This window comes from Hyposmocoma kahamanoa, unplaced genomic scaffold (genome assembly GCF_003589595.1).
Source record: "Hyposmocoma kahamanoa isolate Upper Pololo Valley unplaced genomic scaffold, ASM358959v1 182, whole genome shotgun sequence".
Taxonomy (NCBI): domain Eukaryota; kingdom Metazoa; phylum Arthropoda; class Insecta; order Lepidoptera; family Cosmopterigidae; genus Hyposmocoma; species Hyposmocoma kahamanoa.
Window position 1 is genome coordinate 5,247,480 of NW_020653713.1, and position 13,903 is coordinate 5,261,382.

General features: G+C 36.6%; 1 protein-coding gene across 1 annotated transcript in view; it reads right to left on the minus strand.

The window, feature by feature from the left end:
* Positions 1 to 13,728, minus strand: part of LOC113226134 (nephrin-like) — a 465,840-nt gene extending 452,112 nt beyond the window's left edge. The window contains exons 1-3 of the mRNA XM_026458662.1: positions 13,712 to 13,728; positions 12,805 to 13,013; positions 674 to 787 (exon numbers count right to left, since the gene is read on the minus strand). Coding sequence (XP_026314447.1) covers positions 674 to 787; positions 12,805 to 13,013; positions 13,712 to 13,728 — 340 coding nt within the window. The remainder of the gene's footprint in view (positions 1 to 673; positions 788 to 12,804; positions 13,014 to 13,711) is intronic.
* Between the last annotated feature and the right edge of the window lie 175 nt (positions 13,729 to 13,903).

Consider the following 13,903-nt stretch of genomic DNA (forward strand, 5'->3'; position numbering starts at 1 on the left):
GTTCTCCGTTATTAATATCTTCCGGTGGCAAGAGATGGAATCCATAGACTAATTAAGTTACGCTACATCTTCTACACTTTTATTTAGTGCCGTGCAAATAACCACGTCATCATCGCCATCATCATCATCATTACCATCATTTGCTAGGTATCCTTTGGATATTAATGCATCTTCGAAGTTTTTTTAGACATCTCCGACGTTCAGGTTTAATTTCAATGTTATCCTTATCCACTAAATTAGTTGATACATAATACAATTAGCAAAGTTACCGCTTATTATACAAAATTAATTAAGCGGTGCAGGCATCTCCGTAGGAATTGAACCCTGAACTGTAGCAGTAGAGCTCCTTGTAAAAGAGTACGCCCAGGGAAGCACGGCCACCTTACCTATTTCTCCCGCCAAGCATTAATGTGAGCATTAATTACGGTTATAAATGGTATGGGTGCTGGTGATATTATGGTAAAATTATAGGCACATGGAACTTGTCAACTTATGTCTCACGGTGACGGGCACAGTGGCAGTGTTCCTCAAGTATTTGTGTTTCAAAGCTCTGAGTGGGACTGCAACTGTTATGGACAGGCGTGTCGCTTACCATCAGGCGCACGGCTTGTTCATCCCGTGACTTGGTATCATAAAAAAAATGAAAAACTTTATCAAACAATGTACAACTCACCTCCAAGTACTCGGCATGTAAGCAGCACATCATCGCCCTCTTCATGAGGCCCGAGGGTAGTGGTGTTGATCACGCGTCCCCACCGATCCACCACTACTGGTTTTTCTGGTGGCACTGCAATAGAGAGTTGATTTTAGAGCTGAAAATGTCTTACTATCCTACTTCAAAATATTGTCTTCCAATATTAGTAACATCTAGGCATTAATGCGATCTGTAGGAAGTCAATGCCTCCGTAATATACTTTAACAGCAGTGCAGATAATAAAATAACATTTGATTAAAGAAATATCGTTTTGAAAAACACAGAAACATACAATTGTCATTATTGCATTGCCGATCTTTGTAATGGTAGTAAGAATTTATATTAATATTTTCCTCTCGGTAATAAGGATAAAGAAATTCCTAACAGAAACAGAAAGCTACTGTAAACAACATATCAAAAGCTTAACTCTAAAACACCAGTCCAAAATCTGTCCGAAAGCCAGATCGATCACAGCAACGGACCATAAAGAGAATCAATCGAGCGCCCGCAATGAAACTAAGCCAAACAAATTTTAAGCCGAGCCAAAAGCAATTAATAAGACCAATACATCGCAGGTGATCGGTTACACCATTTCATTAGAGAGCTGAGCTTTAGGCTCTGTACATACTGTTGCTAGCTAACGTGGATCAGAGAAATACGATATGATACTTGAATTTTTTCGATTAAAATATACTGTACTCATCATCATACAGATTTAAACGATTACTTTCTACTAATGGGACATTCTGTTGAAAACATTTCGACGGCAGCATAGAGTAATCGGTAATATGCAAAGTCACGATTTTACAGTAGAGCATTTGGAAAGCCTGATATTTTCTGATGTAACAGGTTGAATTAGCTAAAATTTTGAGCTGTGATATATATAAAAAAGCTAATCCAGGTCTTGTTGATTATCAAGTACCACCCAAATACATATAATTCTACAAAATACAATATTACTCATCGTCGACAGGCTTTCTCGGTCACAGGTATTGGATAATGGTTAAGACAATATAAATATAGGATTTGTGTCTAGATACTTTATTTAAAAAAAAAAGAAATGTATATCACCCTTATACTTTGACACGAGCAAACCTAGCAGTCCATCGATCCTCTATTCTAATGTCGTAAGGGTCAAAGTTACGATTTTAAACTGCATTGTAATTTGTATCTAATTGGTTGGTTTCACAGTCCTATTTCACTTGATTCCAGTTAAAGCCCAATTGGCTTTAGCTTCTATCTGACTTTGCACAGACGGACGAGTACTAAAAATAGGTAATGCTGAAGAGATGCAAATAGAAATCCTTAGTACAGAAATAATTGAAATCGGCTAACATTTATTTAAGCAGTGGAGAACTATTTGCCTAGTGCAGCAACTGTTTCGACTTTTGAGCTTCGGCATAAGCATGTTTGAAGGATTTTTCACAAAAGGAATACACGATGACGGTTGCACACGACGACTTTTAACAGCGATTCAAATGCGATGCAAACGCGATGCAGTATAGATGCAGTAGCTAATCGTTTATTTATACACGCACGCAATTGTAAGTGGCGATGCAAACGCGATGCGGCACGACTGTATCGATACTAACACGCGATTGCATCGTTATATTTGGGATTCATAGGCGATTGCATCGATGCAATCGCGCGTTTGTATCGATGCAGTCGCGTGTTTGCATCGATGCAATCGCCTTAAAATCGCAAGTGCAGCGATGCAATCGCGCGTTTCACGAACGCACGTTTGTATGGCTGCTAAAAGTCGCCATGTGCAACCACATCTAAGCGAAAGACTAAAGTCCATACCAGGCAAGTAGACCTGTGTTACAGGTTTCCAGGCTCCCAGCCTTTAGAATTCAATTTTTTTAAAGTAACTAATCTTATAATAAACCATGGTGATGACACTTTGTGAACGGCTGTGTGTTTGTATGTGCGTGCTTGTAGGTGTGAGAATGAATGTGTATAGATCGCTCTTAACCGTGATAACTCTTCGCAGTAACAAAAGAAAGCGCTAACGTAAATACTAATACGATTCAAAATGCAGGGGCGGAGATGGGGGTTGTCTTTAAAAACCCGTATTGGATTTTCACAAGTGTCATTGTCCTAGGTTTAGAAATTGACATCGAGATACTCGATATACCTTTATATGCTTGTAACAGGTTGTATGTGTGCTTGAAAATAAAAAAGAAAGGTTGGACTGCAGTTGGACTGAAGTAATAAACGAATTTGTCTAAAAGAAATATTTATATGTTTAGAATTAGCAGGTAAAGTTAAAAACTAATTAAACAGAATGTTGTTATACAATTACCAAAAGTGTTTGATTATAGAATCGAATTTGCATTGAAATTTGAAGCAAACTTCGCAAACGTTAAGCTTAATAGAAAGACAACAAAGAGATAACACAGTATAAGTAAAATAATTGGTATACTAACATATATTACATTAGCCAATGCAAATATAACTCCTCGAAAATATTTCGCATTATAACTAATATTTTAGTTCTAATTAAAAAAGGTTTAGTAGAATGATGATGAACTTTAGTTCTTAAAACTTCGTAGGTATAATATTCTCTTAAGAAGAATTATTAACCTCTAGTAAAGGTTGAGTGAAGAAAAACATTCATAGTTTTGTTGCAAGTGGCGCTGCAGCTAAAAAAATCATTAAAATTAAGAATAAAGATCTGTAACAAACGCATAAAGAAATGCGTAAGGTCTGTAGATTCGACTTATAGCATAATTGGTAGAGCGATTGTCCTAGATTGGCGTACAGACACAAGTTCGAGTCCTGTCAGATCGAAGGAAATTTTCTTTGTGTTCGGTCTTTGCACTAATAATTATAACAAACTAGTGAAGTAATTTCAAAATAAATATTAAGAATTACTTTAAACTAAAAACAGAAAATCAGTAAAAATAACTCTTGAAAAAAGAAAGAAAAATTCCTATAAAATGAGAGAGAGCGAGAGAGAGTGAATAAAACAAGTATAATATTCTATGACGTCAACTTATACTATGCAGATAATCAGGTCTCGCTTTCTCCACGATAAGGATCTTTGATAGCCACTCAAAGTGATTTAAAGTTTAAAACACAATCCTGTCGGCATGATTCCCGTCAATAAGATGATAACACGTTTGAAAGGAAGCGATCGGACAAACAGCCGTGCTAAACTCGGCGTGAAATCGAACGATACGATCGGATGCGCGTCGAGAATTCGAATTTTAAATTGAATTTTGTGCGGCATCGTTGCGATTAAAACTAGTGGGTTTCATTACTTGTTATGGTTTTGATACTTTGCAACACTTTTGTTGAAAGAGTTATTAAAACTCTACTCAGAAGCTACGACTTGGGCTTGGTGTAACTCAAGAAGCTTTAACTAAATATATTTTGCATACTGTCAAAACTTGAGAGCGAACATTGAAGAAAGAAGGAGTGTATTTCGTATAAAACCGTTTGATGTCTATCTTTAAATTTAAAGTTCATAGAATGATCTTGAAGACTGATAATGATATAGTGTACAGGGAGACATTAGTTCCATAATTATATTTTAAATTTCAGTCTAAAAATGCTGAAACGAAAATAGATACCTATAAATTGAAAAGAAAGCGTGTAAACATATTGACCAATTTAAAAATATTGAAACAGCAAAAGTAGGTTCAACACTAACATTCAACGAAGAGACAACGACAACTATGAGATAAAGTTTAACCAATGAGAAGCTTTGTGTTTTAGTCATAATAATAATTGTCCGTTAGCAACTCATTTATACGTCCCACTTTTTTGGCCTGAGTATCTCTCTCAGGCGAGGGTTTAGGCTACAGTCCGCCACGCTGGCCCAATGTGGGTTGGGGACTTCACACGTTTTAGGAGAGTGGTGAACCTTCTTCGACGTACAGGTTTCATCTAGGTGTTTTCCTTCACCGAAAAATTCATGGAAGTTTCAAATTAAATTTCGTACATAAATTCTGAGAAACTTAGAAGTGCGAGGCTGGATTCGAATCCACTCCTTCTGTTTGGCAGGCGGTATGTCAAACCATTACGCCACCCTGGTTTTTTGTCATCATAATACGTTATAAATTAACTATTGATGAAAATTGAAAAAAAAACGAAAGTTAAAAAACGAAACACAACTAAACATGTGAACAACAGAAAAAAAGACGAACGTAGACTAGAATACAAAGAGTAAAATTATAGGTGGTAGAAGTGAGAGTGGAATGAAACGTTTCCATATAATAGATTCGCACGTAGTGACTGACGTCAGCGAGTGATCGAGCACTGTTGGCAATATTACTTTTCCGCCAACATGACGGGTTAGTTTGCCAAGGGAACGAAGTAGGTGAGAATTTTTGTAGGCATGAGGTAAATGTATTGTGTAAGTGGTTTTTGGCAGTGAAAATGTATTGGGAAAATAATGAGGTCGCGTATGGTTAGAACCGTCGTAATAAGAATTGGTATTGGTCCGACTGAAGTTCTGAAGTTCAAAATTGATGTCAGTTCCAAAGAGATGAAAAGGAAGAATATTTTCAATCCGGTAAGTTAAAAGTTAAAAGTATTCTTTGATGGAAGTTAACATTTTGGAATAATAACTCTTTCAAGAACAGTGAATAAAGAAATTAATTGTGATAGATCTGTAAACCCAAAATACAACTTTAGAACAATTCATAATTGAGGTTATATTAAATGATGCTAAAGTACATAATTCCTTAAAGTAATATTGTACAAAAGAAATTTAGGCACAGGTCTTCTATCAGCTGAGAGTTAAGGCCATAGTCCGCCACGCTGACCCAATGCGGGTTAAGGACTTCACACGTTTTCCGAGGGTTGTAAAACATCGTCATGCAAGTTTCATCACAATGTTTTCCTTCGTCGTAAAGCTTAATTTAAATTTCAAATTAAATTTCGTACGTCAATTCCGAAAAACTAAGGATTTCCAGCCCAGATTCAAACCTACGGTCTCCATTTGAGATGCGGCAGGTCAATCCATTAGGTTACCACGGCTCTGTATGTCAATTAGAATATTGAAGCGATATCAAACAATCAATCGGAATGAAGGATCAACACTTTCATGGAATGATAATCAGCAAAATCAAGTTTTCAACTGTACAATTTGTTGAATTCCTGGTAATTTGGGTGCTCTTAATAAAACATGGCCGATTCCCAATGGGCTCGGAGTAATTACGTACCGGACATGCCGCTCATTAATTGGATTAGTCTTTCGCAACAACACGTGCGATCGATGGCTGATACAGTAAAACATATTGACCAATTATAATACTTACAATTGATTTTTTTTTTACTTTTGACACCTGAAATTTTAATCAATTAGTGATGTGTTAATTCGTTATCGATCCGATTTTTTGTTACAATCGATTGTATTTACGAAGAAGTTTTAATCGTGATTGTGAGCGGATTCAAAAAAGAAGATATTGTCTGAATGAGATCGTGATGTTGCATTTGACAGTTTGTGTACTCAAGAAATAATTAATATTAATGAGGATTCAAGTGATGATTCCCATACATACGAAGAAGAATCTAACGATTCATTGCAATAAACAATAAGAATTTATTATAATTATACAGGTAAAAAAATTATCACCTTGACTAATCTTCGTTACATAATCTGTTGGCTCGATAAAAGCACATCGCTTCATTAAAATTGAAAAATGAAAGAGTCCACTCAAGTATTGCATTTTTTGTCTATGGTGTTAAGTCAATAATTACGGAACTTCGGAGGCATGCATATATCAAAAGGTAAATAATACATTAATTTGTGAGTACAATATAGTTTAATATTTATTTCTATAATAACATGACGGAGTAATTATCGAAGTGGATTTCAGTAAAAAAATTTCTTTCTAAGTGTTCAACATAACAATTCGTTCAGAATGCTCTTGGAGTTGTCTCTTAAACATTTTGCAATTCTACATTGTCCCTTAAATATAAATAATTAAATAAAAGAATAAATAAAAATAAAAATAATTGTTTAATTTATTTTTTATATCCAGTGATGGGACGAAAAAGTCGTGCGCCTGGGTGGTAAGCCATAGGCCTGCCCATAACGTTGCAGTGACACTTAGGATCGTATTCCAGAACTCTACTCAATGCTCAAGTCAGGACTTGAGCAGACTTGAGTATGATTTCAAGCACTGGAAATACGACCCTAATGGCAAGGACTTGAGTATGATTTTCAGTGCTCATTGCAATACTCACGTTTTGACTTGAGCATTGAGTAGAGTTCTGGAATACGACCCTTAGAGCTTAAAATCGTAAAGATCTGAGAGGCATTGGCACTACGTCCGTTACCCTGACGCATAAATTGATTCCCATGTGCCTACAATTTCACTAGTACCCTTACCCTTAAAGACCGGAACGGAAAATGTAACTAATTTAGCTTACAAGTTGAAAATCTTCTTCTTAGCGTGTCGAATAAGATGTTTATGTTTGTGATGACCAGTACTTAGCGACTGACACAGCCTTATTAGTGGCGTTGTACAGGTCCTCGCGTGAGCAATAGGGCTGGCACGATAGGGCGCGACTTACGCGAGAGCAACATAAAGCGCGAGATGTCTGTGCGAGAACAGCAGTATTAGAGTAGTAGAGGAAGGGACACGCAGGGCACGACAAAAGATGTGCCAACAATAGCCTCACCTGTGCATGCTCGCTTTGCTCCGGCCGACTGAAATGAAACTATTTTTTGCGGATTTAAATTACGTATATTGATTTTTCAAACAAACCAATGTCTCGGGTCACAAAAGCCTAAAAAATCGATTTATAAATTATAAACATGTTACTTATTCATTAAATTCGATATAAATGTAAAGCTTATAATAAAAGATTCACTGAAAATATTTAATGAAAATCCTTCATTTCGCCATTATTAAAAAAAAGTTATTTTCCATTTCTATAAAGTATATGCATTAAGGTACTTTGACTTTATTAAAAATAGTAAGTTAATGGGGGAAAAATAGTAGGTACATTATTATAATTGCTTTTATATAAGCAGTTGCCCTTCAATCTACACCTCTCACCTTCAAAGTGCGAGGAATGGAAGCTATTAGCATTTTCATGACATTTCTCTCGTAAGGTCGCTAGTATTTATACCAATCTGAATAACTGTCTTTAGATAAAGGAATAAACCTTAAGGCAGTGAAAAGGGCCGTAACAGTCTAGTACAATACAACAATCGACCTACTCAGCAATAAAAATTATAATAATAAGGGTTCAAATCTTTGAGTTTTATATCCGTGCCCAAATTTCAGTTGATTGTGCTACGGCCATTTAATTCATATCCTTCGAATCATAAAGCCACCCGTGATCGAACGTCAAAAGTGCTTTTATCGTAGTATCATCAACTCATTTATGCGTCCCACTGGTGTGCTTGAGTCTCCTCTCAGGCGAGAGTATCAAGCCTTCAGATGTTTTCCGAGGTTTGTGGACCTTTTTCGACGTGCAGTTTTTATCACGTTGCTTTCCTTCACCGAAAAGCTCATCATAATATAATTTCAATTTTTCGCACATAGCTACAGTTACTGAATTTAATAATCTCGCACATAGTTACTGAATTGAAGTACTTGCGGCTTTGGGTCATTGCAACTCTCAAAGATAACGTGGACTTGGAGCGGGAGCGTATAGCGCTGACAGTCAAAAGAAACATGTTGATCCGTAGGTTTGCAAAGTGTACAAAGGACGTAAAAATTACGCTCTGTCAAACATTTTACACTTGCAACTTATGGATCCACTATACGCAAAAGGCATATAGCGCCCTAAGGGTCGTATTCCAGAACTCTACTCAATGCTCAAGTCAGGATCTGAGTATGGTTTAAAGCACTCGAAATCATACTCAAGTCCCTGCCATTAGGGTCGTATTTCCAGTGCTTGAAATCATACTCAGATCCTGACTTGAGCATTGAGTAGAGTTCTGGAATACGACCCTAAGGATCTAATATAACAATGTGTTCAGGATGTTGTTGGGGCTGCCGCGCCATTGCAGTGCGTCCGCAATGTTTGCGGAGACGCGAACGGACGGGTTTCACGCCTTTATGCGTAAGCGCGTTGTGTCGTTGTTGCGGCACGTACGCGGCAGCCTCAACAGCCTCCTGGCGATTGTTGCGACCGGAGTCGACGGCCCATTTGTACAGGCATGAGAGACTCGTCATACGATAGCCAGAAGGGATTAATATTATAGAAAATGTGTCTTTACTAACTTAGACATAAGGCAAAATCGCTGGAAAACGAAGTATTGGAAGAAGGCGGCACTCTTGGTTGAAAAATTTGATGTAATGGTTCGGCTCCAGTGCCCCTTTGCTCTTTAGAGCGGCAGCTTCTAAAGTCAGGATTACCATGATGTTGTCCAACCTCCGATAGGAGAGGAACCCCAAGAAGAAGATGCGAGCTTGGATTTGAACCCACGACTATTGCTTTTAATAAAAGTACGCTTTGTTTGTAATAAAAGTACGCTTGTTTCTACAGATTTGTAAAACTTAAAAATAGTGAACGTCAGTGGTTCATTCATAACGCCACGATCTAATCTGAAGTTTATAAAAAAGTAGCTCGAGTTAAGTCGTTGTGGGAGTAACTCGAGTTAATCGAGTTAAATAACTCGACTCGCCCATCGCTAATAAGGGGCCAGTAGACGAAGCTAGGAGGGGTGTTGCGGTACGTAAGTACGTTGCGATACCGCATTGGTCGTGTGGCACTTGGTGCGTTGAAGTCATAACGTTGTAACGACGCAACGCGCCGCCCGTGTGACATCACTCTTAATCGGTCATCAGACCATTTAGTGGTCTCAATAAGGTTACAAATGTTGAAATATATTCAAAGAGACATAATGAATGAATAAATACCGAAGTTTATGCTATATTTTTCCCATAACGCAAGCTGAAGTAGTCCCTAATGGTTTTATAAGTAGATTAAATTAATATTAAAATCTTTTCAAAGATTTGTCAGAAAGAATGAATATGCAAAATGTTTAATTTTCCCCCATTTTCATCGTCAACGTTATAAATGGGAAAGATAATTACGTTGTAATTGTTTTATATTTTTATTATAAATCTTTCGGTGATTTCAGGAACAATATGTTTAAAAACAAATTGTTTTGTGACGGAAATTTCGTAAACAGGTATAACTTTCCTTCGAAAAAGTTATGTGGTTTTCAGATTTAGATTCAAATTCAGGTATTTACGTGACTATTGATAATGGACATTCATACTCTACAATCAACTTGTTCGTTAAAAAATGTAGTTAACAATGAGTCGCACAATTCACCAAAACCTATTTTAGACACTTTTTAATTTACTTGTGATGTAGCATACACTTAAAGTTAAATTTATACAATAACGTAATTAACAATTAGAATTTAATAAAACAATAGGAAGTCAAAGCTACAACATACATACATTACGTTTTATATTGAGTAAAAAATCATCAATATTGTAAATAGCACTGAGTAACTAACTATATAAATTGTAGACAATTTAATTCTGTTATGGCATCCTATAAAATGTATTAAATAATTTGTACTGTAAGAAACTGACTACGACGAATCCCAAAAACTGAAGTATGCCTGCGACTGTTTCAAGAGTTTTCAAACTTCCTCGCATATCGAATTAAACGGAATGAAACTATTTTTTCGGATTTAAATCGCGTTTTTTTTTTAAAAAAAACCAAAATACGTCTCACTGAGATGGTATTAGTCATCCTTGACTTGATGGTGTTTCAGAAAACAAATACAGTTTCATATGTATAAAAAAAAAAATTGTCAAACAAAATACAAATCAGGTGCAAAATATTGCACATGGCATCAATAAACTCCTTACAATCTAATGAAATTGGTAAACTCAAGGATATTAAATCAATCGCGATAAGATCACTAGATATTAACCAGTGGCAGGCGAAATCAATATTTCACTACAAATTCCCACGGCTTTATTATTTGGTGCATAGGTGTATCACAAGGCGCCGTTTTAGTGCCTTTACTACCTCTTTGTGGAATAGCCGTTCAATACACCAACAAATAAGATTGTATGTATAGCACAGGTGAGCTAAATGGGTCGAGAGAGACCCAGAGAAATTCCCTGTAGGGTAGCCCAGATGGCTGGTGGATAAACCAAGTTATAAGATAAGTAAAACTTGAATGACAGACTTACTAAGAGTTCGTGTTTTTGTAACGAAATTTTCGATTAGTTGTAGGTTTGCGACTTTTACGCTGGAATAACTAGCAAGTATCCTTAGGGTAAAGATAATAAATAAACTTTGATGGAAAAGAACGGATCTAAGACATACTATTTATTTATACTATACCAACACATACAAATTGTTTATTAACGATAGAGTATTTTTTGATAATTGGTAAAATAGTAGGAATGTAGGTCAACACATTTGTACTTGTTAACGTTCTATTGATTCTTATCTCTGTATTGAACATAATTTTTCTATCATGGTCACTCTAACAAACACAAGCAACAAATCTACCCAAGTTAAATTATGTTACCAAGCTAAACAGCTCATTGCGTATGCTAACCACACGTTAGTGTCAGTTCACAAGACATGCTGAACCAAAACTGAATTCACCTAATTAATTACCATTAATGAATATTGAACGTCTCAAAAGGCGACTATGTTGGGGAACAGTGATTGAACATGTAAGTTCGATCAGACGATCCATCAAGTTATTTCAGATTACAGGATTTATGGATTTGATGACGCAATTTCGATTGGTTGGTTGAATTTTGGTTCATACCAAATTGGAAGAATAAACTAATTAAACTGAAGTAACAGTGGGCTGGTAATATGAGTCAAGAAACCGATGACAGATGAGGGAATCGAGTTCTTAAGTGGGAACCACGACTTGACAAACATAGTATAGAGCCTCCTCCGCCTAGATGTACTGACGGTCTGGAAAGCTGTTAGCAGGCAATGAATGCGACAAGCTAAGGACCAGGCAAAATGATGCACATTTTGAAAGGCAGATGTCCAGCAGCCGACCACAATAAACTGATGATGATGATAAAATTGAAACATCTGAGAAAATAAAGATTCAATCAATTGAAGAGTCCAAATGACGTCATCATGAGATGCAAATCAACGCATTTCGTTATGCAAAATTACTTCAACATTGTTTATTTGGTTACTTCGTTTACCAGTTTTGTTCTTCGACATATTAAAAGTTTGTAAACAATTTCACAGTATTTGGTACAAGTATTTCGAAGAGTGGTATTACTCTAGCTAGAACAAAGTTTTTTTGGAAAGGAACAAATTGAAAAGAAACAAATGACCGCCGGAAAATCGCTATGTTTTAGTTTATTTTATATAAAGAATTAAATACGCACACAAGATTTACACAGGACAGGTAACAGGAACATATAACGCTGTAGCATTTTACACCTGCCACAGTTCCCAAGGCAAGCATCCAACTGAATTTACAATACTATCAACTGTAAAGAGACTCGAGCTCTAAGAGAAGCAATAAACTTCGGTACACAACTAAGTCTTCCCTATAAGTTAGGAGCTTCCTTAAGCGGCGCAAGTAGGCGCTTGTTACTGCGGCCGTATATCTGTCCAACGAACAATGCCGTAGCTTGAACGTAAATTCCGAAACGGCTCGAAACCAAACAATTAAGCGAGGTAGCTGTACTTTATGAATACGTATGAGCTTCGAACTACCAATATTTGGTTACTTGATAAGGGAATGTGATTAATGGAGTCTTCAGGAGTTCCAAATTAAATGGGAGTTTAAATATAAATAGCTTAAGTTGCCGAATTAGATTGCTTGGTTCTGATTTCAAGATAGTATTTTAGAAGGCGTAGGTGTGTTTAACAAAAACGAAATCGAAAATAAGGAACACGAATTATTCAAGTAGTAAATTTATTTTTACGTGTAGAAATTCTGCTTGAATTTCTAATATAGGTAGGTCATGATAGAAAATTTGATATTCATTATTGAAAAATTTGAAAGACAGGCAATGACCTAGATCAAAGATGGCTGAACATTGTTGATTGTTATATTTCAGTATCAGGTTCAGAAATCTATCAAATGACAGTTTAACAATTGAGTACTTTGAAGGAAGTAGCAACAAATAAATTACTCAAAAATATATATATAATAATGCCGAATTACTTACCAACAACAGTAAGATTATATCTAAAACTGGTGGTTTGTGTGTTTCTAAAGTCGACTCGGCATCTATACACGCCCTCGTCACGACGTTTGACGTCACGGACTACTAAGGCGGCTGTGGGTGCGGCGACGGAGAAATGTGCTCGTGGACCGAAAACTTCTGGCGCGGACCAGTGACGGGCTTCTGTGAGATGTTTGCCGCGCACGTCGAAGCTGGAACAAGAAATTTTAATATAAATCGATTGTACGATTGAACACATGTTTATGATGGACGGTCAGGATTGTACGAGCAAGGTAAAAACTTGGGAGGTACCTAATGTAGCGGTAGAACTCCTTGTGAAAGAGTTCGTCCAAGGTACCACCTTACCTATTTCTGCCGCCAAGCAGTAATGTTAGCATTGCTGTGTTCCGGTTTTGAAGGGTAAGGGTCCTGGAGAAATTACAGGCACATAGAACTTGTCAAGTTATGTCTCAAGACCTAGACCTTTGCAATTTAAAGCTCTGAGTGGCACTGTAACTATTATGGACAGGCATGTAGCTTACCACCACGAGCACGACTTATTCGTCCCGTCACTTGATGTTATAAAAAAAAGTATACGTCTCATAAAACTTTTTTTTTTTCAATTATTTTGCCATTTACTAAAATTTACATTTACTAAAAGATCTTTTATCAAGGTTGATACAGCACAGAGAGCTATTCTCAAAGTCATTCACTCCGAACCTTACAGATTTCTAATAAATAATTATATTCTATCTCTAGAGTTTTCACAGTGAGACAACTCTTTGAGTTTCGTGCAGTTTTACGAAAGCACCCTCTGGTGGGTACCAGTACTGCCTGACACTTTCAAAACAAAAAACGCATAGTCTGTCCTGTCGTCCCGCACAAAACAACGTTTTCATCTCGACAGTACCATATATGTTGTTCCATAATCTACAACCGTGTGTTAATAACATTGTGAACATTAACAAGTTAAATAAATTTGAGGTGAAACATACTTTGTCAAATTGGCTTTTAAATCAGAACTACGATGACACCGAAAATCTACTTCCAAACAGCACCTAATACACACATATACACCTAATGCACGCACGCACGCACGCAC